Raw genomic sequence first — 26,362 nt, forward strand, 5'->3', positions numbered from 1 at the left:
AAATGTATTTATAAAGCCCTTCGTACATCAGCTGATGTCACAAAGTGCTGTACAGAAACCCAGCCTAAAACCCCAAACAGCAAGCAATGCAGATGTAGAAGCACGGTGGCTAGGAAAAACTACCTAGAAAGGCCGGAACCTAGGAAGAAACCTAGAGAGGAACCAGGCTATGAGGGGTGGCCAGTCCTCTTCTGGCTGTGAAGTGTGCATATTGATAGATAGTTATCATGTAACAACAGTAATACAAATCACAAAACATTATTTATAATGCTATTAATAATAACAATAATACAATTATTTGTATTACATTAAATCAACCTTAGAAAATCCCACTGTTAATTAGCCCATTTGTATTGCCCTACGTTCAGAATGTTTTTCATATTGGACATCCATATCGCACCGTACATAATTCCCTGTACGTTGTGTTGCAGTAAAAGCAGGGTCCATTTTACGCATGAACACATCTATTGTTGAAGTTTACACCCAGAGGAGTGTCACTTCTGCAGCCCTTAAGAGCGGCCAATCAGCCTAAATCCATTTTTCATATTGGACTACATATTGCACCGTACATAATTCTCTGTACAAAAAGGATGAGTTTGAACAAAAAGCTAGGTCATAGGAAGTGTTACTAGACTTTCACGGTGGTCAAATTGGTTTGGGTGGGGCCCCTGGACACTATATGGTACAAATATATCACTGTACAGGAAAAATATGAATTGTTTGTGTCCATAAAACCAGGGTCCAGTCTGCCCTTTGGTAATGTCGCTTTAACTCTTTGCTGACTGACTAAGTCAGGACAATATCTTAATTACAAAACAATAAATGAGAAATGTTTGCTTCCAGTGTGAAATAAAATGCCATTCTGTACCAGACTTGCACTCTTGGCTTGCCCTATAATGGAGGTGACAAATTCTGACCAGATGGTATTTTATTAGGATCCCCATTAGCTGTTGCGAAAGCAGCAGCTTCTCTTCCTGGGTTCCACACACAACATGAAACATGACATAATACAGAACATTAATAGACAAGAACAGCTTAAGGACAGAACTACATCATTTTGAATAAGGCACACTGGATGCAGTTTATCACAGTGCCATCCGTTTTGTTACTAAAGCACCTTATACCACCAACCACTGTGACCTGTATGCTCTAGTCGGCTGGCCCTCGCTACATGTTCCCCGCCAGACCCACTGGCTCCAGGTCATCTACAAGTCTATGCTAGGTAAAGCTCTGCCTTATCTCAGTTCACTGGTCACGGTGGCAACACCCACCCGTAGCACACGCTCCAGCAGGTGTATCTCACTGATCATCCCTAAAGCCAAAATCTAATTTGTCCACCTTTCCTTCCAGTTCTCTGCTGCCTGCGACTGGAACGAATTGCAAAAATCTCTGAAGTTGGAGACTTATCTCCCTCACCAACTTTAAACATCTGCTATCTGAGCAGCTAAACGATCGCTGCAGCTGTACATAGTCCATCGGTATATAGCCCACCCAATTTACCTACCTCATCCCCATACTGTTTTTATTTTATTTACTTTTCTGCTCTTTTGCATACCAGTATCTCTATCTGCACATGTTCATCTGATCATTTATCACTCCAGTGTTAATCTGCTAAATTGTAATTATTCACTCCTATGGCCTATTTATTGCCTATCCTCATGCATTTTGCACACAATGTATATAGATTCTTTTTTTTTCTACTGTTATTGACTTGTTTATTGTTTACTCCATGTGTAACTCTGTGTTGTTGTCTGTTCACACTGCTATGCTTTATCTTGGCCAGGTCGCAGTTGCAAATGAGAACTTGTTCTCAACTAGCCTACCTGGTTAACTAGAGGTGAAATAAAAAATGACTTGTGACCACCGGTATGGCGGTAATACAGTCACCGCAACAGGCTTAGGCAACAGGTTTTTCCTATGAACATTGAATAGTTTTTCCAATATGTAAATGTATAGGCCTACAGTGTATTGCATTGGGACCATTTGAGTGGGTGGAGTAGAAAGAGTTGCTGGGCATATAGACCTCAGTCCCCCATGAAACAACACCACATATACATTCTACAGATCCTTCTAAGTATGTATTACCCTATGTTTCCTGTACAGTGCTATATTTGTACCGTAAGGTGTCCAGGCAGCCCATTTTTAAGCAATTTGACCACAGTAAAAGGCCAGCAACACTCAGAGCCCGATGAAATGACACCAACATATACAATTCTACTAAGTATTCCCTACAATACTTTTACGGCGGCACCCTGAATATTTTTTGCTCTATATAGTGATTTGCATTGTGTCCGCCAATATAACGGGTCGAGGAAAGGGCCAGCAACACTCCGTATTATTCAGATCCCTTGAAATGACACCGTTTACACAATCTACAGACCCTACTGAGTATTGCCTATAACACTTTTACTACCACACCCAAAATAGGTTTTGCTCTATTAAGCCAGTATGTATTCCATATACAGTGATTCGCATTGAGGGGGATTTGTTTGACCTTCAAACTTGTTTTTTTTTAAACCCAAATTGAATGCAAATGATTTCTTAAACATATGAATCATTGTTAATGTTTAGAGAATTATATGTCATCTCATAAATAAATACAGGTTATTTACACTTTTCCCCGCTATTACGTGGGGGACTTTTATTTAGAAATGTTCCCAAATTCTGTGACCCGGAAGTACTTTTTTGTTGCTGCCGACGAGACGCTGAACCGGCAAACCATCTTACCAATGGTATGTCTGGTCACCCAAATTCGTTTTCTAACCCAGACAGTAGAGTGAAAGGCCTGAATGTGTTTATTTTCATGCATTATCTGATTGGTAGGCTTACTAGGCTTTTGGTTTGACTGTATGCTATCCTTTAAGGATAGCAACTGATAGTCAGCCTACAAAACTTCCAACACCAAACTTCAACAATTTAATAAGAATAAGGGGTTTGACAGACAGGTGTATGAATATACCTGAAGTTCCGATTTCCATTCATGAGGTCTCTGTCCCCGGCTCCCAATGGCCAAATCTCAACGCAGCTCCTGTTCGTCTGACGCTATTACCTCAGCGTTGGAGACGTTCCACCCGACCACTCTCTCAAGCCGACACCCCGGCTTCTGTTTCTGATTTGGACACGGGCCGCTGGGGTGTCCGCTTAACCCGAGATCCTCCCAAATTGCCCCCGTTGTCAACCGGCACAAGTTAAACGACGTGTCTCCTTCCTTTCGTTAAAGCACTAATTGTTCTCAGGTGATAATATATATATTTGTTTTTCAAAGACTTAAGTCCCAGAAAATATTTCAGAGCCTCGGATACTCCACTGCTCCTATTCCTGAACGGTTTTAAGGCTATATCTCAATCGTTTAGGGTTTCACCTTGTCATTAGTTGCCAGGATAATATCAACATCATGTTTGTTTTTTCCGACCATAAAAGTGACCCTTTTGGTGTTCTTCTGCCGGCAAATTGGTGTTTCACTCCCCGGTGCGTTCTCTGTACTACCGCTGTGAAGCGGGCAAGATTAACTAAGTACATTCCGGGTCACGGATATCGTCTTCTTCTATGGTATATTGGCGATTGCACAATTTAATGTACATCCCGCCACCTACTGTGAGGGATGGAAACAGGATTCCCCCTAAACGGCCAAACTACCAACAACAAAAAAATGACCAAACTACAAAAAATAAACTAAATCAAACAACTTTGCTGTTTAAAAAAAAACGGATATTTGGCTTGTCATGTTTCGGAGTAAAAAAGCACACCTGCTCTTTCCATGACATAGATTGACCAGGTGGATCCAGGTGAAAGCTATACTCCCTTATTGATGTCACTTGTTAAATCCACTTCAATCAGTGAGGATGAATGGGAGGACACTGGTAAAGAAGGATTTTTAAGCCTTGAGACATGGATTGTGTATGTATGCCATTCAGAGGGTGAATGGGCAAGACAAAATATTTTGAACGGGGTATGGTAGTAGGTGCCAGGCGCACTGGTTTGTGTCAAGACCTGCAACACTGCTGGGTTTTCACGCTCAGCAATTTCCCGTGTGTATCAAGAATGGTCCAGCACCCAAAGGACATCCAGCCAACTTGACACAACTGTGGGAAGCATTGGAGTCTACATGGGCCAGCATCCCAGTCCTGACAAATTGAGGCTGTTCTGAGGGCCAAGGGGGGTGCAACTCAACATTAGGAAGGTGTTCCTAATGTTTGGTATGCTTAGTGTATATTGTATCAAACTATAATATATTACATTGTGGGCCGATAGAAACAATATATGGCTTGCTTCATATACAGTATGCTGAGGAATAAAAGATACCGAAAAGTCAAACAATATCAAAATACAATGTTAAATGTTATGTGAGGTTGAAATGTATTTTGCAGCTGTTACATTTTGAACGAGGTTACATTGTAGGCTATCATTAAACAACCTAGTATGACACTAGTCTCAAAAGCCAGACCCAAGTGTTGCATAGGGTCTGGATGTCAAGACTAGTATGACACTTACATTCTACAAAGTTAAGGCACGCCCTACTAGGTTCGATTTGCTCCTAGCAGAACTCCCTTAAAGACCTTTGCTTGAAAAATGAGAAAAAAAAGCGGAAATATTGCTGTTTGTCCCTCTTGAGATGCCATAGCAACAACATAGCCGGTATACACTTCCTCAAAATAGTCTGAATTAATCCAAGATAAATCAAGAAATCTATAATTAATTTCGATGTTTTTGCCAAGGAGATCTTAGCCACACAATTTTACATCTAAGATGTTTGATGCAGTATTTCTCAAGTGAAAAAATGTGCATGAAAACTAGTCGTCTCTCGTTGAATGACAACAAACACTTAATTGAAGAATCCCGTCCATAGTTCCCACTCACACTAGGAGTTATACTGTTGACCAATCACCAACCAAATGGCATAGACTTCAATGACTAAACTTTGACTTGGCTCAAGGAAAAATGTTGTGTGTGTAGGCCTATTTATCATTGCCAGGTCGCAGGTGTAAATGAGAACTTGTTCTCAACTAGCCTACCTGGTTAAATAAAGTTGAGAAAAAAATGGTAAATAAAAAATACATGCTCCAAATGCATTTGTAGATGACAGTGATGGAAGAGGGTGAAAGGATGTGCTGCTCCAGCTGTCAGGAAAGGGAGTAGGTGTATTAGTTAGATAGGTCAGGGCTGTCTAATTGTAATAGAATGAAGCCTGTTTCTTTGTCATGTTGTCTGTCCTCAGATATGGTCTGCAGATGAAGAGGTCCCAGTGAATGTCCCAAGAGACTGCTGGCACATGCTTACGTGTCATGGGTTGTAACAACCTCTCCCTCAACTTGATCAAGACAAAAGAGATGATTGTGGACTACAGAAAAAGTAGGAACCAGCACACCCCCATTCTCATCGATGGGTCTGTAATGGAGCAGGTTGAGAGCTTCAAGTTCCTTGGTGTCCACATCACCAACAAACTATCATGATCCAAACACACCAAGACAGTCGTGAAGAGGGCATGATAACGCATATTCCCCTCAGGAGACTGAAAAGATATGGCATGGGTCTTCAGATCCTCAAAAAGTTCTACAGCTGCACCATCAAGAGCATCACCGCCTAGTATGGCAACTGCTCGGCCTCCGACTACAAAGGGTAGTGCGTGAGGTCCAGTATATCACTGGGGCCAAGCTTCCTGCCATCCACGACGTCTAGACCAGGCGGTGTCAGAGGAAGGCCCAAAAAATTGCCAAGGACTCCAGCCACCCTAGTCATAGACTTTTCTCTCTGCTACCGCACGGCAAGCGGTACCAGAGCGCCAAGTCTAGATAAAAAAAGGCTTCTTAACAGCTTCCAACCCCAAGCCATAAGACTCTTGAACTGTTAATGAAATGGCTACCTGGACTATTTGCATTGTCCCCACCCCACCCCCCATTTTTATGCTGCTGCTACTCTCTGTTTATAATCCATGCATAGTCACTTTACCTCTACCTACATGTACATATTACCTCAATTACCTCGACTAACCGGCGCCCCTGCACATTGGTTCTGAACCGGAACCCCCTGTATAAAAGCCTTGCTATTTTATGGTTGCTCCTTAAATATTTATTATACTTCTATTATAATTTTAATATATTCATTTTAAACTGCATGTGACAAAATAAGGACAACCATCTATGCAGCACTCCAGCACGCCAGATGGAAGCCACTCCTCAGTAAAAGGCACATGACAGCCCGCTTGGAGTTTGCCAAAAGGCGCCTAAAGGCACCTAAAGGACACAAGGTAATAACATTTTTGCATCTGAGCTCCTAGAGTGTGCAGCTCTCTTTTATTTTGAAGTTTTCTACTCCGCTAGCCAGCACCTCGCCTAAATAGGTGTGCATTTCTTGTTCTTTTTCACCCAAAGGACACGGATCATGAGAAACAAGATTCTCTGGTCTAATGAAACCAACATTGAATTCTTTAGCCTGAATGCCAAGCATCATGTCTGGAGCAAATAAACGGAGCAAAGTACAGAGAGATCCTTGATGAAAACCTGCTCCAGAGCGCTCAGAACTTCAGACTGGGGAAAAGGTTCACCTTCCAACAGGACAACGACCCTAAGCACACAGCCAAGACAATGCAGGAGTGGCTTCGGGACAAGTGTCAATGTCCTTGAGTGGTCCAGCCAGAGCCCGGACTTGAACCCGATCTTTTAGGGTTTTTTTTCAATATAAATTTGCATAAAAATCGAAAAACCTGTTTTTGCTTTGTCATTATGGGGTATTGTGTGTAGATTGAGGGGAAAAAACAGTTTAATCAATTTTAGAAAAAGGCTGTAACGTAACAAAATGTGGGAAAAAATCAAGGGGTCTGAATACTTTCCGAAGGCACTGTATAGTCATGTATTTAACGTATCTTACCTGGAAAAGAGTCCACTGCCCCCCAAAAATGACTATAATCACGTGCACGCATTTTACAGAATAATGTTAGGGTTGGAATAAATTAAGGTGCAGGTAATTGTCAGTGTTCTATTGCAAAATCAGATGTTCTGGGTAAGGCTTTCTCTGGTCTGCTAACGCAATCAGGTCCTCAAACTCAGGGAAGCGCCAAGGTTTGGAGGTTATTAAAAATGTATCTGGGTCCTCTAGGTATGTCTCCACATCAGACATCATGTCTTCAGTTGCACCCACAAATCGCTGCTTCTCTTCAGCAGAGTGTTATTTTGACCGATTTGCCAGAGTCTGTCAAATTACAGATTACCCCTTGGTCTGTCCCTTGCCCCACAGATATTCAAGAAGTGTGCTGAAGTCGCCCTAGCCGCCATGTGGGAGAGAGGCTTAAGAATATTGACGTACATCGACGACTGGTGGATCTGAGCTGACACTCAAGCTCAGGCAGAGGAGAGCACAGCCCAGCTGTTATCGCACCTGCTCGCTTAAGGCTTCAGGATAAATCTGGCCAAAAACACCCTCTTACCAACCCAGCAGAAAGTATTTTTGGGATTATCTCTGGACTCTGTAGTCTGTAAAGTAGCCCTGATCGTGGATATAGTGACAATTTTTCGCCACTGGCTTTCGTTGTTTTGCCCGGCAACATCAGTCACGTACTGGATACGTCCGAGGCTTCTTGGTTTCATGGCCGCCATGATTGTGATTGTTCCGCTTTGTCTCCTCCTCATGAGAGACTTCCAATGTTGTGTAACCTCACTCTGCTTGGACCCGTCTCTCCACCGACACAGGCGTTTGCTTCTCTCAGAAAGTCTCCATCGGCACTTCAATGCTGGAGAGACCCATCCCTCTTGGGTCTCAACAGGGCTGCTGTTACGGCAGGGCATCGCAGTACAACTCACACTGTCGCTTGTTCTTTTCGCGATGAGAGATCACAACTCTCCTCTAGGCATGGACGCTCTGGACGGATTTACTTCTGTACACCTTCCCTCCAGTGGGCCTGACCCCCCTCCCCCCTACACTGGACAGAGTGAGAGAAAACGGTATATCCCTCATCCTGATAGCCCTGCATTGGCCCGGGAAGCCATGGGCAGCGAAGACTGTACCTCTCTTGTATGCGCAACCTGTTCTCAAATAGTGCAGGGATCTGCTATCCCAAGCGCAGGGTGAAATATTCCACCCTTATTCTGAGCTGATGGATCTCTGGGCCTGGCCCGTGAGAGGTCCAACTTAGACTCGGTGGGCTTGCCTCCGTGTTTGCCTCAATTCAGAGCTTCAGCCCCTTCTACAAGAGGTATTTATGACCTGAAGTGGAGAGTATTCGAGAAGTGGTGTGAGAGACGCAAGTTGGTCTCATTTCAGTGTTCCATCCCTGCCATTCTCTTCTTCCTACAGGAATTGCTCAACAAGGGCAAGGCCTTTTCCACTGTTAAGGTCTACTTGGCTACGATCGGGGCTCACCCCCTGGTTCCTCATTTTTTGAAGGGAGTGTACCGTCTCAGTCCGGTCTCCAAGCCACTTGCCCCATAATGGAACTTGGTACTGGTTCAGGATGCGCTTACAGATGATCACTTTGAGCCCATGGAGACAGTGGATCTTAAGAATCTATCTTATAAGACGGCCCTGTTGCTTGCCTTGGCCACACCCAAGTGCATTACCAATCATCATGCGCTCTCGGTTCATCCTTCATGCACTCAGTTTTCCCCCGACTACTCCAAGGTTATGTTATGTCCTAACACTGCATTCATTCCTAAGGTCATTCCCATGACTTATAGTAGTCAAACTACTGACCTCTTTCCCTTCCACCCTTCAATGTTCTCTTCTCCAAAGCAGCGGCGCCATAACATGTTGTGTTCAAGTTTGTGTACTGCACATCTACATGGACAGGACTAGGCCATTCCATAATTGTGCTCGGAGTAGGGCTTTGTCCTAACAACACCTCTCCCATTGGGTAGTGGAGGCTATCACCAAGGCGTACTGTTGTCAGGGATTACAGTCTCCGCTGGGTGTCCTGGCATATTCCACTAGAGGAATTGCCATGCCATGGGCACTGTTCAGAGGCATCTCTGTCTTGGAGATTTATGCGGTGGCTAGTTGGGCTTCTCCTCACACCTTTGTGAGGTTCTATCGCCTGGACGTTACTGCGCCCTCCCTGGTCCACACAGTCCTTGGCGTTGGAGCTGAGTAGGATGGATCAGGTACATTATCATGTACCACAACAGGCTTCTCAGGAAACTGGCTATTGGCAATCGGGGCATTTGCAAGTGTCCCATAGTGAGATGTCAAACCGAGTCTGAAAGATAACTTTTGGTTACCGTATGTAACTGCAGTTTTCTGAGGGAGATGAGGGAGAAATCTCCCCACATTGCTCTCTTGCACAACTCGTTTAAGAGGTAGTTCTTAGAATGAGAAAACTAAAGCAGTGCAGGGTGTTATATAGACAAGCGGGGTGTACACCCACAAAGCTCTGATTGGCCAATTAGGTGTGATTGATTAAGGCTTCAACAAATGATCTGCAAAACACGACGTGTCTCATAGTGAGATGTCTCCTTCAGAGAACCCGGTGTTACATACGGTAACCCAAAGTTATTGACTAAGGTTATATTGGCTGTAGTAATTTAACCTCGCTAACTAGCTACTTCTGCTAATGTTACAGCTGCTACAGTGCTAGCTAGCAGAGATGCTAGGTAGCTAGATTGCTTTGTTGACAAATAATCAAATCGAATTTCAAATACATTTTTATTTGTCACTTGCGCCGAAAATAATAGGTGTTACAGTGAAATACTTACTTACAAGCCCATAACCAACAATGCAGTTTTAAGAAAAATATGTGTTAAGAAAATATTTACTGAAATAAACTGAAGTAAAAAAATAAAAATTAAATTAAAAAAAATTAAAGAGCAACAATAAAATAACAGTAGCAAGGCTATATACTGTACAGGGGGTACCGGTACAGAGTCAATGTGCGGGGGCACAGGTAATATGTACATGTAGGTAGAGGTAAAGTGACTATGCATAGATAATAAACAGCGAGTAGCAGCAGCGTAAAGAAAATGGCGGGTCAATGCAAATAGTCTAGGTATCCATTTGATTAGCTGTTCAGCAGTCTTACGGCTTGGGGGTAAGAAGCTGTTAAGAAGCCTTTTGGACCTAGACTTGGCGCTCCGGTACTGCTTAAAGAGAGAACAGTTTATGACTAGTGTGGCTGGAGTCTTGGGCCTTCCTCTGACATTGCCTGGTATAGAGGTCCTGGATGGCAGGAAGCTTGGCCCCAGTGATGTACTGGGCCATACATACTACCCTCTGTAGTGCCTTGTGGTCGGAGACAGAGCAGTTGCCATACCAGGCGATGATGCAACCTATACCATTCTCGATGGTGCAGCTGTAGAACTTTGAGGAGCTGAGGACCCATGCAAACTCAGTCTCCTGAGGGGGTATAGGCATAGTCATGCCCTCTTCATGACTGTCTTGGTGTGTTTGGACCATGATAGTTTGTTGGTGATGCAGACACCAAGGACTTTGAAGCTCTCAACCTGCTCCACTACAGCCCCGTCGATGAGAATGGGGGCGTGCTTGGCCCTCCTTTTCCTGTAGTCCACAATCAGCTCCTTTGTCTTGATCATGTTGAGGAATAGGTTGTTGTCCTGGCACCAGATGGCTAGGTCTCTGACCTCCTCCCTATAGGCTGTCTCATCGTTGTGTGTGATCAGGCCCACCACTGTTGTGTAATCGGAAAACGTCCCCCATGAAATGGACAAAAATTAATGCCAACTTATTGGAAATGGACGGCAGTTCATCCAAACCATATGGCAAGTGGAGCATGGCAAATGCCAAGCGTCATACCCCCAAAATCTCAAAGTGCCACGTTCTGACCTTTATTTCTCTCAAACAAAACTGTGAAGGACCTCGGCGTTACTCTGGACCCTGATCTCTCTTTTGAAGAACATATCAAGACCATTTCAAGGACAGCTTTTTTCCATCTACGTAACATTGCAAAAATCAGAAACTTTCTGTCCAAAAATGATGCAGAAAAATTAATCCATGCTTTTGTCACTTCTAGGTTAGACTACTGCAATGCTCTACTTTCCGGCTACCCGGATAAAGCACTAAATAAACTTCAGTTAGTGCTAAATACGGCTGCTAGAATCTTGACTAGAACCAAAAAAATTGATCATATTACTCCAGTGCTAGCCTCTCTACACTGGCTTCCTGTCAAAGCAAGGGCTGATTTCAAGGTTTTACTGCTAACCTACAAAGCATTACATGGGCTTGCTCCTACCTATCTCTCTGATTTGGTCCTGCCGTACATACCTACACGTACGCTACGGTCACAAGACGCAGGCCTCCTAATTGTCCCTAGAATTTCTAAGCAAACAGCTGGAGGCAGGGCTTTCTCCTATAGAGCTCCATTTTTATGGAACGGTCTGCCTACCCATGTCAGAGACGCAAACTCGGTCTCAACCTTTAAGTCTTTACTGAAGACTCATCTCTTCAGTGGGTCATATGATTGAGTGTAGTCTGGCCCAGGAGTGGGAAGGTGAACGGAAAGGCTCTGGAGCAACGAACTGCCCTTGCTGTCTCTGCCTGGCCGGTTCCCCTCTTTCCAATGGGAATCTCTGCCTCTAACCCTATTACAGGGGCTGAGTCACTGGCTTACTGGGGCTCTCTCATGCCGTCCCTGGAGGGGGTGCGTCACCTGAGTGGGTTGATTCACTGATGTGGTCATCCTGTCTGGGTTGGCGCCCCCCCGCTTGGGTTGTGCCGTGGCGGAGGTCTTTGTGGGCTATACTCAGCCTTGTCTCAGGATGGTAAGTTGGTGGTTGAAGATATCCCTCTAGTGGTGTGGGGGCTGTGCTTTGGCAAAGTGGGTGGGGTTATATCCTTCCTGTTTGGCCCTGTCCGGGGGTGTCCTCGGATGGGGCCACAGTGTCACACCCCTCCTGTCTCAGCCCCCAGTATTTATGCTGCAGTAGTTTATGTGTCGGGGGGCTAGGGTCAGTTTGTTATATCTGGAGTACTTCTCCTGTCCTATTCGGTGTCCTGTGTGAATCTAAGTGTGCATTCTCTAATTCTCTCCTTCTCTCTTTCTTTCTCTCTCTCAGAGGACCATGCCCCAGGACTACCTGACATGATGACTCCTTGCTGTCCCCAGTCCACCTGGCTGTGCTGCTGCTCCAGTTTCAACTGACCTGAGCCCTAGGACCATGCCCCAGGACTACCTGACATGATGACTCCTTGCTGTCACCAGTCCACCTGACCGTGCTGCTGCTCCAGTTTCAACTGTTCTGCCTTATTATTATTGGACCATGCTGGTCATTTATGAACATTTGAACATCTTGGTCATGTTCTGTTATAATCTCCACCCGGCACAGCCAGAAGAGGACTGGCCACCCCACATAGCCTGGTTCCTCTCTAGGTTTCTTCCTAGGTTTTGGTCTTTCTAGGGAGTTTTTCCTAGCCACCGTGCTTCTACACCTGCATTGCTTGCTGTTTGGGCTTTTAGGCTGGGTTTCTGTACAGCACTTTGAGATATCAGCTGATGTACGAAGGGCTATATAAATAAATGTGATTTGATTTGATTTGATTTCCTTTGTTTTGTCATTATTTAGTATGGTCAGGGCGTGAGTTGGGGTGGGCAGTCTATGTTTGTTTCTCTATGATTTGGGGATTTCTATGTTTCGGCCTAGTATGGTTCTCAATCAGAGGCAGGTGTCGTTAGTTGTCTCTGATTGAGAATCATACTTAGGTAGCCTGGGTTTCACTGTGTGTTTGTGGGTGTTTGTTTCCGTGTCTGTGTTTTTCACCACACGGTACTGTTTTGGTTTTCGTTCATTCCACGTTTATTGTTTTTGTATTCAGTTGTTCATGTGTACTATTTCTTATTAAAAGAACCATGGACACTTACCACGCCGCATATTGGTCCTCCGATCCTTTTCGCCTCTCCTCTTCGGAAGAAGAGGAGAAAATCCCTTACACAAAGATTGAGAACGCGCTCCACCGTAGATTTTCATATGGGAAATGGTCACAAAGTCAAGACCCAAGGGTGAAATTTTGAAAACCTCTAAAAAAGGGCTTTTTGGACCTTCTTTTAAAAAAAAATGTTTGGTCAATTATACATATGTAATAACCGTATGAACATACATTTGTCTTATTTTATTGAGTTTGTTGATAAGGCCTATGTTTTGTCCATTTGCAATTATGATCATAGGAAGTCGGCTTCCGAACCCAAAAGTCAGGGAACCATGTCCAAATGGCATAAGAAATGTCCAAATGGCATTTATACTGACCAAATTATGTATATCACTATGTTAAGCCCTGAGTCAACCTAGAAGGTCTATTTGTCATGTTTGATCATAGGAAGTAATTATTTGGTGCAATGAGAATTGGGACTCATTTACCATCACGAATTTGGACATGCTCTAATACACTGCAGAAATGCCCAATTGACTGTCCCGTTGAACTCTGGATGGTCAAGCAGTTTAGTTGTTCCTCTCCATTGCTCATTGGTGCAATGAGAGAGAAGTGGGACTGTCGCTTTTCAAAAACCCGAAATGACCCTACCCCTATTGGATGGGCGTGGGTGTGCTCTCTACCCGGCCATGGACCCTTTGCTCCCCCTTAAAGGCATTAAAAATCATTAAAAAAATGTGCTCCTGGTAACCCGTTCAGATAATCAGGCTGTCCACTTGCAATGTCTTACAATGGGCATTTACCATCACGAATTTGACATGCCCTAATATACTGCAGAAATGCCCAATTGACTGGCCCGTTGAACTCAGGATAGCCATGCATTGATAGTGGTTCCTCTCCATCGCTTGTTGGTGTTGATTTAAGCCTGTCCATTTGGTGATGGTTCATCACTGTTTAAACTTATTGCAAACGGACAAAAGTCAGCCATCAAGTCAGCGTCCATCAGTCAATAAGATATCATTCTGACAGCAAACTGATACATACTGACACCAAACCCACTTGGTCCAACACGTTTAGAAGGCAACTATCACATATTTCAGAGCAGGCCTTCTGTTTAAAACATAATAAAAACATAAAACACGTAGTTACATTCTAGTTGCGGGTCCAGTTCTGACATTATGTGTAGGCCTAGCTGAGGCGACCCCAAGTCCCAAGTTTCGGTTCGATATGTCATTCGGAGCCCGAACAGCGACCTTAATTAGTGCTGAAAATTCACTTTTTCCGGGCGTTGCTTCGGGTTCCTGAATTAGCTATCAGACAGAAACTTTAGGGTCGATGTTCAAAATGAATTGAAGTCATTGCAAATGGACAAGGCTGTTTCTCGGCCTGAGAACCTTCTAGGGCCACGTAACTCACCATGCACTATTGACTTAAGCTCTAGAACATGTATATAACGTTTCAGAGCTCTAGGTCTGACGGTTCTTTGATGGTGCGAACACCGGTATCTATTGCAGGCTCTGTGTGTCTGGGATAATGGTGTTGTGAGCCATGACCAGCCTTTCAAAGCACTTCATGGCTATAGACATGAGTGCTACAGATAGGTCAAATCAAATCAAATTTTATTGTTCACATACACATGGTTAGCAGATGTTATTGCGAGTGTAGCTTGCTTGTGCTTCTAGTTCCGACAGTGCAGTAATATGTAACAAGTAATCTATAACAATTTCACAACAACTACCTAATACACACAAATCTAAGTAAAGGGATGGAATAAGAATATATACATATAAATATATGGATTAAAGTGGCATTATTAAAGTGACTAGTGATCTATTTATTAAACTGGCCAGTGATTTTTGTCTGTATGTAGGCAGCAGCCTCTCTGTGTTAGTGATGGCGGATTAACATTCTGATGGCCTTGAGATAGAAGCTATTTTTCAGTCTCTTGGTTCCAGCTTTGATGCACCTGTACTGACCTCACCTTCTGGATGGTAGCGGGGTGAACAGGCAGTGGCTCAGGTGGTTGTTGTCCTTTATGATCTTTTTGGCCTTCCTGTGACAATGGGTGCTGTAGGTGTCCTGGAGAGCAGATAGTTTGTGCAGCGCACCCCCCCTTAGGAGAGCCCTGCGGTTGTGGGCAGTGCAGTTGCCGTACCAGGCAGTGATACAGCCCGAGGTAGTCATTTAGGCGGGTTACCTTGGTGTTCTTGGTCACAAGGACTATGGTGTTCTACTCGAAACATGTAAATTATACAGACTCGGTCAATCCGGTAATCTCGGTAATCCGTCTGGCCCTACAGCCCTGTGAATGTTGACCTCGGCTACTGAGTGATCACTCAGTCGTCCAGAACAGCTGGTGCTCTCATGCATGCTTCAGTGTTGCTTGCTTCAAAGCACAAATGGAAGTCATTTAGCTCATCTGGTAGGCTCGTATCACTGGACAGCTCGTGGCTGGGCTTCTCTTAGTAGTCCGTAATAGTTTGCAATCCCTGCCACGTCAGACGAGCATTGGAGTAGGATTCAATCTTAGTCCTGTATTGACGCTTTGCCTGTTTGATTGTTCATCAGAAGGCATAGTGGGATTTCTTATTAGCATCCGCATTAGAGTCCCGCTCCTTGAAAGTGGCAGCTCTATCATTTAGCTCATTGTGAATGTTTCCTGTAATCCATCACTTCTGGTTGGGGTATGTACGTACTGTGATAACCCGGGGGCCAGCAAGGAGCTACAAAGGAAGGACCAGGACCTTGGTCAGCTCCAGAGTGCTAAAGAGGCCAAGGTGAGTCAGCACCAATACTACTCAGTCCAGGTGCTGCAACCAATTGTCACCTGGAATTGATTTTACCTGTTCCTCGTTACCACAAATGGGTATAAGTTGAGGTGCAGTCACTCAGGCGTTGGGGCAGACAGGCTGAATAATCCTAAATGCCATCGGAAGAATCCCGGAACATATTCCAGTTTGTGCTAGCACAACAGTCCTGTAGCTTAGCATCTGCGTCATCTGATCACTTCCGTATTGAGCGAGTCACTGGTACTTACTGTTTTCATTTTTCCTCGTATGTAGGAATCAGGAGGATAGACTTATGGTCAGATTTGCCAAATGGAGGGTGGCTGTTCTGTCTTGCTGATGCATGCAAAACCCAGCCAACTCAGTATATTATCCATGTCGTCGTTCAGCCAATGACTCTGTGAAAATAAGATATTTTAGATTTTAATGTCCTGTTGGTAGGATATTCTCAAACGGAGCTCATCGTTTTTTCTCCAATAATTGCACATTGGCCAATAGGACAGATGGTAGAGGCGAGTTACCCACTCGCCAACACAAAATAGCTAAATTGGTTAGGAGCCCATAAAATGGCAGCCATCTCCTCAGGCGCCATTCTCCTCCTTCCATGACTTGGTGCGACATTGTTAGCTACAGGAATTGCTTTATATTTTAAAATGACCACCATTTTTTTCTGGTTCATATACAAGTAGACCAGAGACAGCTGCTATTACATTGGTGTCTATGGTAGAGCCACCCCTTAAGTCAGGGGATCCCAAACTTTTTGGGTCCCCGACCCCATTATGATATCTGAAAATATTATCTTTTAGATTTCAATCATTTTCATTTAGATTTTTAGGTTAACCACATTACAATGATTTTGAGATACAAACACGATATAATAGTTTTTTTGTGTATGTATATTTTTTTCTCAAGGATTTTGGAAATTCTCCCATGACACCGTTTCCCGCGACCTCTAATTTGGGAACTACTGCCTTAAGCATCTCCAATCCAAAATGTTATCTAGAATCGGCTTCCTATTTTGCAACAAAGCCTCCTTCACTCATGCTGCCAAACATACCCTCGTAAAACTGACTATCCTACCGATCCTTGACTTCGGCGATTTCATTTACAAAATAGCCTCCAATACTCTACTCAGCAAATTGGATGTAGTATATCACAGTGCCATCTGTTTTGTCACCAAAGCCCCATATACTACCCACCACTGTGACCTGTATGCTTTCGTTGGCTGGCCCTCCCTACATATTCATTGCCAAACCCACTGGATCCAGGTAATCTATAAGTCTTTGCTAGGTAAACCCCACCTTATCTCAGCTTACTGGTCACCATAGCAACACCCACCCATAGCACGTGCTCCAGCAGGTATATTTAACTGGTCATCCCCAAAGTCAACACCTGCTTTGACCACCTTTCCTTTCACTTCTCTGCTGCCAATGACTGAAACGAATTGCAAAAATCACTGACGCTGGAGACTTATATCTCCCTGTCTAACTTTAAGCATCAGCTGTCAGAGCAGCTTACCGATCACTGTACCTGTACACAGCCCATCTTTAAATAGCACACCCAACTACCTCATCTCCATATTGTTATTACATTTTTTTTGCTCTTTTGCACCCCAGTATCTCCACTTACACATCATCATCTGCACATCTATCACTCCAGTGTTAATACTAAATTGTAATTATTTCTCCCCTATGGCCTACTTATTGCCTTGCCTCCCTTATCTTACTACAATTGCACACACTGTACCAATTTTTTCTATTGTGTTATTGACTGTACGTTTGTTTATCCCATGTGTAACTCTGTATTGTTGTTTTTGTCGCACTGCTTTGCTTTATCTTGGCCAGGTCGCAGTTGTAAATAAGAACTTGTTCTCAACTTGCCTACTTGGTTAAATAAAGGTGAAATAAATAAAAAAAATTAAAAAAATATTTTTTAAAAACTTGCTAGGCTGCCAGCCCAGACGACATCCCTAATCGCGTCCTCAGAGCATTTGCAGACCAGGTGGCTGGAGTGTTCACAGACATATTTATCATACATACATATCCTCCACTTCACTGATCCTCAACACAGGGGCCCAACAAGGGTGCGTGCTCAGCCCCCCCTGAACTCCCTGTTCACCCATGACTGCGAGACCACGCACACATCCAACTCAATCATCAAAATTGCAGACGACACAACAGTAGTAGGCCTAATTACCAATAATGACGAGACAGCCTACAAGGAGGAGGTAAGTGTCCTGGCGGAGTGGTACCAGGAAAATAACCTCTCACTCAACGTCAACAAAACAAAGGAGCTGATTGTGGACTTCAAGAAACAGCAAAGGGAGCACTGACGATCTTTAATGATCCACCCACACAGACAGTGCAGTGAAGAAGGCGCAACAGCGCCTCTTCAACCTCAGGAGGCTGAAGAAATTGAATTTGGCACCTAAAACCCTCACAAACTTTTACAAAAGGAAAATTGAGAGCATTCTGTGAGGCTGTATCACCGCCTGGTACAGCATCTGCACAACCCGCAACTGCAGGGCTCTCCAGAGGGTGATGAGGTCTGCCCAACTCATCACCGGGGGCAAACTACCTTCCCTCCAGGATACCTACACCACCCGATGTCACAGGAAGACCAAAAAGATGATCAAGGACATCAACCACCTGAGCCACTGCCTGTTCACCCTGCTATCATCCAGGAGGCGAGGTCAGTACAGGTGTATCAAAGCTGGGACTGAGAGTCTAAAAAACTGCTTCTATTTCAAAACTGTTAAATAGCCATCACTAGGCTGGCTTCCACCTGGTTATTGAACCCTGCACTTTAGATGCTTCTGCCCTATACACATAGACTTTGAATCACTAGCCTCTTTAATAATGGAACACTAGTCACTTTAATAATATTTTTTACTGTGTGTGGTGTAAAGGTGATTTTGAGTTTTGTCGACATTTGGTTGTGCAGGTGACATGCTGGTAAAAATGAAGTAAAATGGATTTAATTTTCCCTGCATTAAAATCACCAGCCACAATAAATGCCACCAGTGAATCTGCACTTTCTTGTTTGCTTATGACCCTTTACAGCTCATTGAGTGCAGTCTTAGTGACAGCTTAGGTTTGTGGTGGTAAATAGACAGCTATGAAAAATATGCAGTGTTTTCAGGAAGTATTCACACCCCTTGACCTTTTCCACATTTTCTTGTGTTACAGCTGTAATTTAAAATTGATTGAATTGGGAGTTTGTGTCACTGGCCTGCACACAATATCCCATAATGTCAAAGTGGAATTATGTTTTTAGAAAGTTTACAAACTTATTCAAATGAAAAGCTGAAATGTCTTGAGTCAATACGGTTTCAACCCAGTGCCGATTTTAGCATGTAAATCTTGGTGGGGCAAACAACAAACATGTACTCAATTATATATATATATTTTTTACATTGTTTGCAAATTGACAAGTGACACATATTACTGCCAAATAAAATGCAAAATAGGCAAATCCCCCAAAAATATAGACATTTCTTTGTTGCTAAAAATGTGGGGCTCAAAACAGCTCTGCCCCACCTGCCCTGAATGACGGGTCGCCACTGATTCAATCCCTTTTGTGATGGCAGGCCTAAATAAGTTCAGGAGTAAAACATTTGCTTAAAACGTCTTAGGGATAGGGTGAAACATCCAAGATGGCGTAGCAGTCAGACGTCTTTGTCCTGTCGTGTCCCTTGTATATATCGTTTTACATCTTTTTCTTCGCATATCTTTTAAAATATTTTGCTAAATCCCAACATCTAAATACTCTCCTGCAACCCGCCTCACCCAATGTGGCATAGATCTGCCTTTTCTTTCTAAAGTATTTATATTTACTTCCGATCTGGACTCTCTCAACTGAAGCTAGCCAGCTAACTACCAGCTATCAGTCAGCAAACAATTGCCAGCTAACCTTCAGCTCGGAAAGCTCTCACCAGTTCGAACAACGTGACTCTAACCAGAGCATAATGGACCTATTATTTTTATCACCGGATTCCTACCGCAAACTGAATTTTCATCTGGATTTTCACAACTAGCTAACCGCAATCCCGGATGACTACTCCTAGCATTTCCATCCCAGAGCAAGCACCAATTAGCTTGAAGCTAGCCCGGCCAGGGCTCCTGTGCTACCACCGAAGCATACTCCTGGGCTACAATATCCGGACCCCTTCTACAGCCGGTACGGGGCATGGAACACCACAGACCCCCTACGACTGGAATACCGACATAATCTGCCCGAGGACTCCAACAGGCCCCTCAGGCACGACGCCCGTTGAAGGTCCATTATGCTAACCAGCAAGGCCTGCTAGCTACCTAGACCTACTTGGAACCCTACTAATTCCACGACTGGTCTATTGACGTCATTGCACGAAGAGGCAAAAACAGACTTACCCCCGTCGAAGACTTTCCCCAAAGGCTAACTTTCTAGCCCCTGCTATCTGCTTGCTTGCTAACCCGGTCTGCTAACTGCTAGCTCTCTGGGCCAGGTCTGCTAACTGCTAGCTTGCCTGCCCGGTCTGCTAACTGCTAGCCCCTGCAAACTGCTTCCTCGCTAACCCGTCCTGCTAACTGCTAGTTTGCCCCCGGTCTACTAGCTGCTAGCTTGTTTAGCCCCGGCCTACTAACTGTTAGCTCGTTAGCATCGGCCTGCTAACTGTCTGAATCGCCGTGTCCCCAGCCAGCCCAACCACTCACTGGACCCATATGTTCACTTGGCTACGCATGCCTCTCTCTAATATCAATGTGCCTCGTCCATTACTGTCCTGGTTAGTGATTACTGTCTTATTTCACTGTAGAGCCTCTAGCCCCGCTCAATATGCCTTAACCAACCATGTTGTTCCACCTCCTACATGTGCGATGACATCACCTGGTTTGAACATCTCTAGAGACTATATCTCTCTCATCATTACTCAATGCCTAGGTTTACCTCCAATGTACTCACATCCTACCTTACCTTTGTCTGTACACTATGCCTTGACTCTATGCTATCGTGCCCAGAAACCTGCTCCTTTTACTCTCTGTTCCGAACGTGCTAGACGGCCAGTTCGTATAGCCTTTAGCCGTACCCTTATCCTACTTATCCTCTGTTCCTCTGGTGATGTGGAGGTTAATCCAGGTCCTGCAGTGCCTAGCTCCACTCACACCCCCCAGGTGCTCTCATTTGTTGACTTCTGTAAACGTAAAAGCCTTGGTTTCATGCATGTTAACATTAGAAGCCTACTCCCTAAGTTTGTTTTACTCACTGCTTTAGCACACTCTGCCAACACAGATGTCTTAGCCGTGTCTGAATCCTGGCTTAGGAAATCCACCAAAAATCCTGAAATCTCCATCGCTACCTATAACGTTTTCTGCCAAGATAGAACTGCCAAAGGGGGCGGTGTTGCAATATACTGCAAAGATAGTAATACAGAACTCTGCAGGCTATCTAAGTCTGTACCCAAACAATTTGAGCTTCTACTTCTAAAAATCCGCCTTTCCAGAAACAAGTCTCTCACTGTTGCCGCTTGCTATAGACCTCCCTCTGCCCCTATCCTCTATAATTGAGAATTTCAATAAGCATTTCTCTACGGCTGGCCATGCTTTCCACTTGGCTACCCCTACTCCGGTCAACTGCCCGGCATCCTCCACAGCACCCCGCCAAAGCCCCTACCATTTCTCCTTTACCCAAATCCAGATAGCTGATGTTCTGAAAGAGCTATTACTAGCCTGTTCAGCCTTTCTTTCGTATCGTCTGAGATTCCCAAAGATTGGAAAGCTGCCGCGGTCATCCCCCTCTTCAAAGGGGGTGACACTCTAGACCCAAACTGCTACAGACCTATATTTATCTAAACGGCATCATAACCGCCATCGATAAGAGACATTACTGTTCAGCCATATTCATCGACTTGGCCAAGGCTTTCGACTCTGTCAATCACAACATTCTTTTTGGCAGACTCGACAGCCTTGGTTTCTCAAATGATTGCCTCGACTGGTTTACCAACTACTTCTCTGATAGAGTTCAGTGTGTCAAATCAGAGGGCCTGTTGTCCGGACCTCTGACAGTCTCTATGGGTGTGCCACAGAGTTCAATTCTCGGGCCGACTCTCTTTTCTGTATACATCAATATGTTGCTCTTGCCACTGGTGATTCTCTGATCCACCTCTACGCAGACGACACCATTCTGTATACTTCTGGCCCCTCGGACACTGTGTTAACTAACCTTCAGACGAGCTTCAATGCCATACAACTCTCCTTCCGTGGCCTCCAACTGCTCTTAAACGCAAGTAAAACTAAATGCATGCTATTCAATCGATCACTGCCCGCACCTGCTCGCCCGTCCAGCATCACTTCTCTGGGCGGCTCTGACTTAGAATACGTGGACAACTACAAATACCTGGGTGTACTCACATTAACCTCTAGCGACGAGCAATCCCGTATCCGGGAGCGTAATCATAGCCTCAAGCACATTACCATAACGCAACGTTTCCTATTCATGAAAATCGCAAATGAAATGAAATAAATATATTCAAACACAAGCTTAGCCTTTTGTTAACAACACTGTCATCTCAGATTTTCAAAATATGCGTTACAGCCAACACTAGACAAGCATTTGTGTAAGTTTAGCATGGCATAATGCTATGCTAGGCTGTGCTGGCAGCAGGCAACATTTTCACAAAAATAAGAAAAGCAACCAAATTAAATCATTTACCTTTGAAGAACTTCAGATGCTTTCACTCAGGAGACTCCCAGTTAGATAGCAAATGTTCCTTTTTTCCAAAAATCATATTTTTGTAGGCGAAAAACGTCACGTTTGTTCATCCTGCTTGGCTGAGAAATCGACAGAGAAATACTTCAACTATAATGCATTAGCATAACGCAACTTTTTATATTCATGAAAATCGCAAATTAAACGAAATAAATATATTGAAAAACAAGCTTAGCCTTTTGTTAAACTGTCATCTCAGATTTTCAAAATATGCTTTTCAACCAAAGCTACACAAGCATTTGTGTAAGAGTATTGATAGCCTAGCATAGCATTAAGCCTAGCATTCAGCAGGCAACATTTTCACAAAAACAAGAAAAGCATTCAAATAAAATAATTGACCTTTGAAGAACTTCGGATGTTTTCAATGAGGAGACTCTCAGTTAGATAGCAAATGTTCAGTTTTTCCCAAAATATTATTTGTGTAGGAGAAATCGCTCCGTTTTGTTCATCACTTTTGGCTAAGAAAAAAAAACGAAAATTCATTCACTACAACGCCGAAGTTTTTTCCAAATTAATGTCAAACGTTGTTTAGAATCATCCTCAAGGTGTTTTTCACATATCTATTCGATGATAAATCCTCCGTGGCAGTTGGGTTTCTCCTCAGTAGCAAACGGAAAGTACTGCAGCTGGAGATTACGCAATAATTGCAACGGAGGACACCAAGCGACCACCTGGTAAATGTAGTCTCTTAGGGTCAATCTTCCAATGATATGCCTACAAATACGTCACAATGCTGCAGCCACCTTGGGGAAAACGTGGAAAAGGTAAGCTGACTCCTAGCTCCTCCACAGCCATATAAGGAGTCATTGCCATGAGGCGGTTTCAAAAAATGCGGTACTTCCTGATTGTATTTTTATCTGGGTTTTTTCTGTAACATCAGTTCTGTGGCACTCACAGACAATATCTTTGCAGTTTTGGAAACGTCAGAGTGTTTTCTTTCCAAAGCTGTCAACTATATGCATAGTCGAGCATCTTTTCGTGACAAAATATCTTGTTTAAAACGGGAACGTTTTTCATCCAAAAATTAAAAGAGCGCCCCCTATATAGACTTTTTGTTTTCTTTTGTTCTACTGTATTATTGACTGTATGTTTTGTTTATTCCATGTGTAACTCAGCTTTTGTATGTGTCGAATTGCTACGCTTTATCTTGGCCAGGTCGCAGTTCCAAATGAGAACTTGTTCTCAACTAGCCTACCTGGTTAAATAAAGGTGAGAAAGAAAAAAAAATAGGGGGCACTATTTTCACGTCTGAATGAAAAGCGTGCCCAAAGTAAACTACATGCTACTCAGGCCCAGAAGCTAGCTTATGCATATATGCATATTGGTAATATTGGATAGAAAACACTCTGAAGTTTCTAAAACTGTTTGAATAATGTCTGTGTGTATAGCAGAACTGATTTGGCATGTTGGGCGAGTTAAACCGGTGTATTTCTGAAATCAAACGCACCAAATAAAAAAGGACATTATCAAACAAAAGGACCATTTGTGATGTTTCTGGGACATTTTGGAATGCCAACAGAAGAAGATCTTCAAAGGTAAGGCATATATTATATCGCTATTTCTGACTTTTGTCGCATACCTGCCTGGTTGAAATCTGTCCTCAGATAATCGCATGGTTTGCTTTCGATGTAAAGCCTTTTTGAAATCTCACACAGCGGCTGGATTAACAAGAAGTTAAGCTTTATTTTGATGTATTACCCTTGTGATTTCATGAAAGTTTAATATTTATAGTAATTGAATTTGAATTTGGCGCTCTGCAATTTCACCGGATGTTGTCAAATCGATCCCGCTAAAGGGATTTGATCTCTAAGAAATGTTTAACAAGGCACATAATGTTGCATGGACTCACTCTGTGTGCAATAACAGTGTTTAACATGATTTTTGAATGACTGCCTCATCTCTACCCCACGCATACAATTATCTGTAAGGTGCCTCAGTTGCGAATTTCAATCACAGATTCAACCACAAAGACCAGAGATGTTTTCCAATGCCTCGCAAAGGAGCAGTGGTGTGTATTCATGGATGCCAAGGGGAGCCAGGCTTCCCCCAAAAAATTACCAATATTTTTTTTTTAAATCAAATAAAATGTATTTTGTCTCTCCGTTTCATAATTTCCCTTCAATTTGCAAGAGGCTGAATGTACCTCCCAGGAGAAAGCATCTGAGCGAGCGAAACAGTGCCCCTCTGTCTCTACGTGTAGGCCATCTATCTGATGCTTTCTGGTCCAAATGAGTATGACATTGTTGCTGCCCTTAGCATTGAAGGCAAGGGAAGCCAGCAAGCATCTGGCCTCCCTTGACAAAAAATGTATAAGAAATTATCCAATCAACGTTGAACTGAGAGAGCTCAACTGTGGATGGTCCTAGTGCACCAAAAAAAAGTGTCAAGGGATGCAGCTTAGATTTTGGCGTCACTCCTATCAAATCCCATTGAGAGCATGCGTCATTGACATAAAAACTTGAATTGTTGCATCTCGTTGTGTTGTTGTCCTCCAGTGATTAGCTAGCCAGCTAGCTAAAACTGTCCCTTTCCTAAATTGGCCATGGATGGAGATAGTGATGGACTTGTGGTTTTACTTAATTCTCCGTACTGGCCAATGATTGTAACAGCGATTATGATCCAACCATTAATTAATAGATTGTTGTGTCCCTGGCCTGAGAGGATATAAGTTCAATATGTAGCTAGATGTAGAAGGCTAATGTTAACTAGCTAATGTTGCCCATGAATGGAAATTAGGCTAGCGAGCAAGCATTTTAACCAGGTAGCCTAGGACAACAAAAAATAAAAGGTGTACAGTATGACAGAATCATAGACCGTTTCGTCAACATGAAATAGAGGAGGATGGCATTGGTGGTTCTCTACAAGTAGTGTGAGTCAACATGTTTTGCTACTTGCACGGACACGCATGCACACACACACGCACACAGAAATCAGAACCATGGACAGCCACATCATATTTAGCTGACATTGATTGGACTAAATTCGTTTTTGGTATCTTTTAGTTGTCTAACTGTATTAGACTAAGCGGAGGTGATTTGATGATGTGGAAGTTTAAATAAATGGTGCTGGAATAGTGTAAGCAACTCCTGTTTTCTTTGCGACTTTTTAATGCACACAAGGGTGGACTTAAACCAACCCCACGAAAACACAGGGCGCACAACAAAACAAATGCCCCAAACATGGGGACTTAAACTGTCCAGCAAAACCCCACGAAAATGGGAAACACGTAACCCACAGACGTGCACACAAGTTACAACAAAAACAATCCCGCACAAAGAGCAGGCGGGCCTACCGGTAAATAAAGCCCAACTAACCAGCCTATAACAGGTGAAACCAATAAACAGAAAGGGGAGAAAAGATCAGTGGCAGCTAGTAGGCCTGTGATGACGACCTCAGCGTGCCACCCGAACAGGAAGGGGAGCCACCTTCGGTAGGAGTCGTGACACCATGCTGTAGGTCATGTAATTGTCTGTAACTGTGCATGCAACATGCTTTGTGGACTTTACTGGACAGAGGTTGCTATCTGGTTTTGTAATAAAACAAAGGTGTGGTTGAATCTATTCTGCCACTGTGTCTTATTATTGTCTCTGCCTTTAGGCCTATCACGGTCGCAAGGCATATGAATTAACAGGTTACAGAACAAACAACGAAAGTATCACAACACAGGTTGTAATATGGCACTTATTGGTAGATGGGTAAAAATGCTAAAAGCAAACATTGAATATCCCTTTGAGCATGGTGAAGTTATTAATTACACTTTGGATGGTGTATCAATACACCCAGTCACTACAAAGATACCGGCGTCCTTGCCGGAGAGGAAGGAAACCCCTCGGGAATTTCACCATGAGGCCAATGGTGACTTTAAAACAGTTACAGAGTGTAATGGTTGTGACATGATAAAATTGAGCATGGATCATCAACATTGTAGTTACTCCACAATACTAACCTAAATGACAGAGTGAAAAGAAGGAAGCTTGTACAGACTAAAAATATTCCAAAACATGCATCCTGTTCGCAATAAGGAACTAAAG

At 43.5% G+C, this 26,362-nt stretch overlaps 1 protein-coding gene across 1 annotated transcript in view; it reads right to left on the reverse strand.

Moving 5' to 3' along the window:
• Nucleotides 1-3,548, reverse strand: part of ago3b (argonaute RISC catalytic component 3b) — a 47,257-nt gene extending 43,709 nt beyond the window's left edge. Inside the window, exon 1 of the mRNA XM_021571761.3 lies at nucleotides 2,960-3,548. Coding sequence (XP_021427436.2) covers nucleotides 2,960-2,978 — 19 coding nt within the window. The 5' untranslated portion in view covers nucleotides 2,979-3,548. The remainder of the gene's footprint in view (nucleotides 1-2,959) is intronic.
• Between the last annotated feature and the right edge of the window lie 22,814 nt (nucleotides 3,549-26,362).

Source organism: Oncorhynchus mykiss, chromosome 18, assembly GCF_057628025.1.
Source record: "Oncorhynchus mykiss isolate SJ-2025 chromosome 18, ASM5762802v1, whole genome shotgun sequence".
Classification (NCBI taxonomy): domain Eukaryota; kingdom Metazoa; phylum Chordata; class Actinopteri; order Salmoniformes; family Salmonidae; genus Oncorhynchus; species Oncorhynchus mykiss.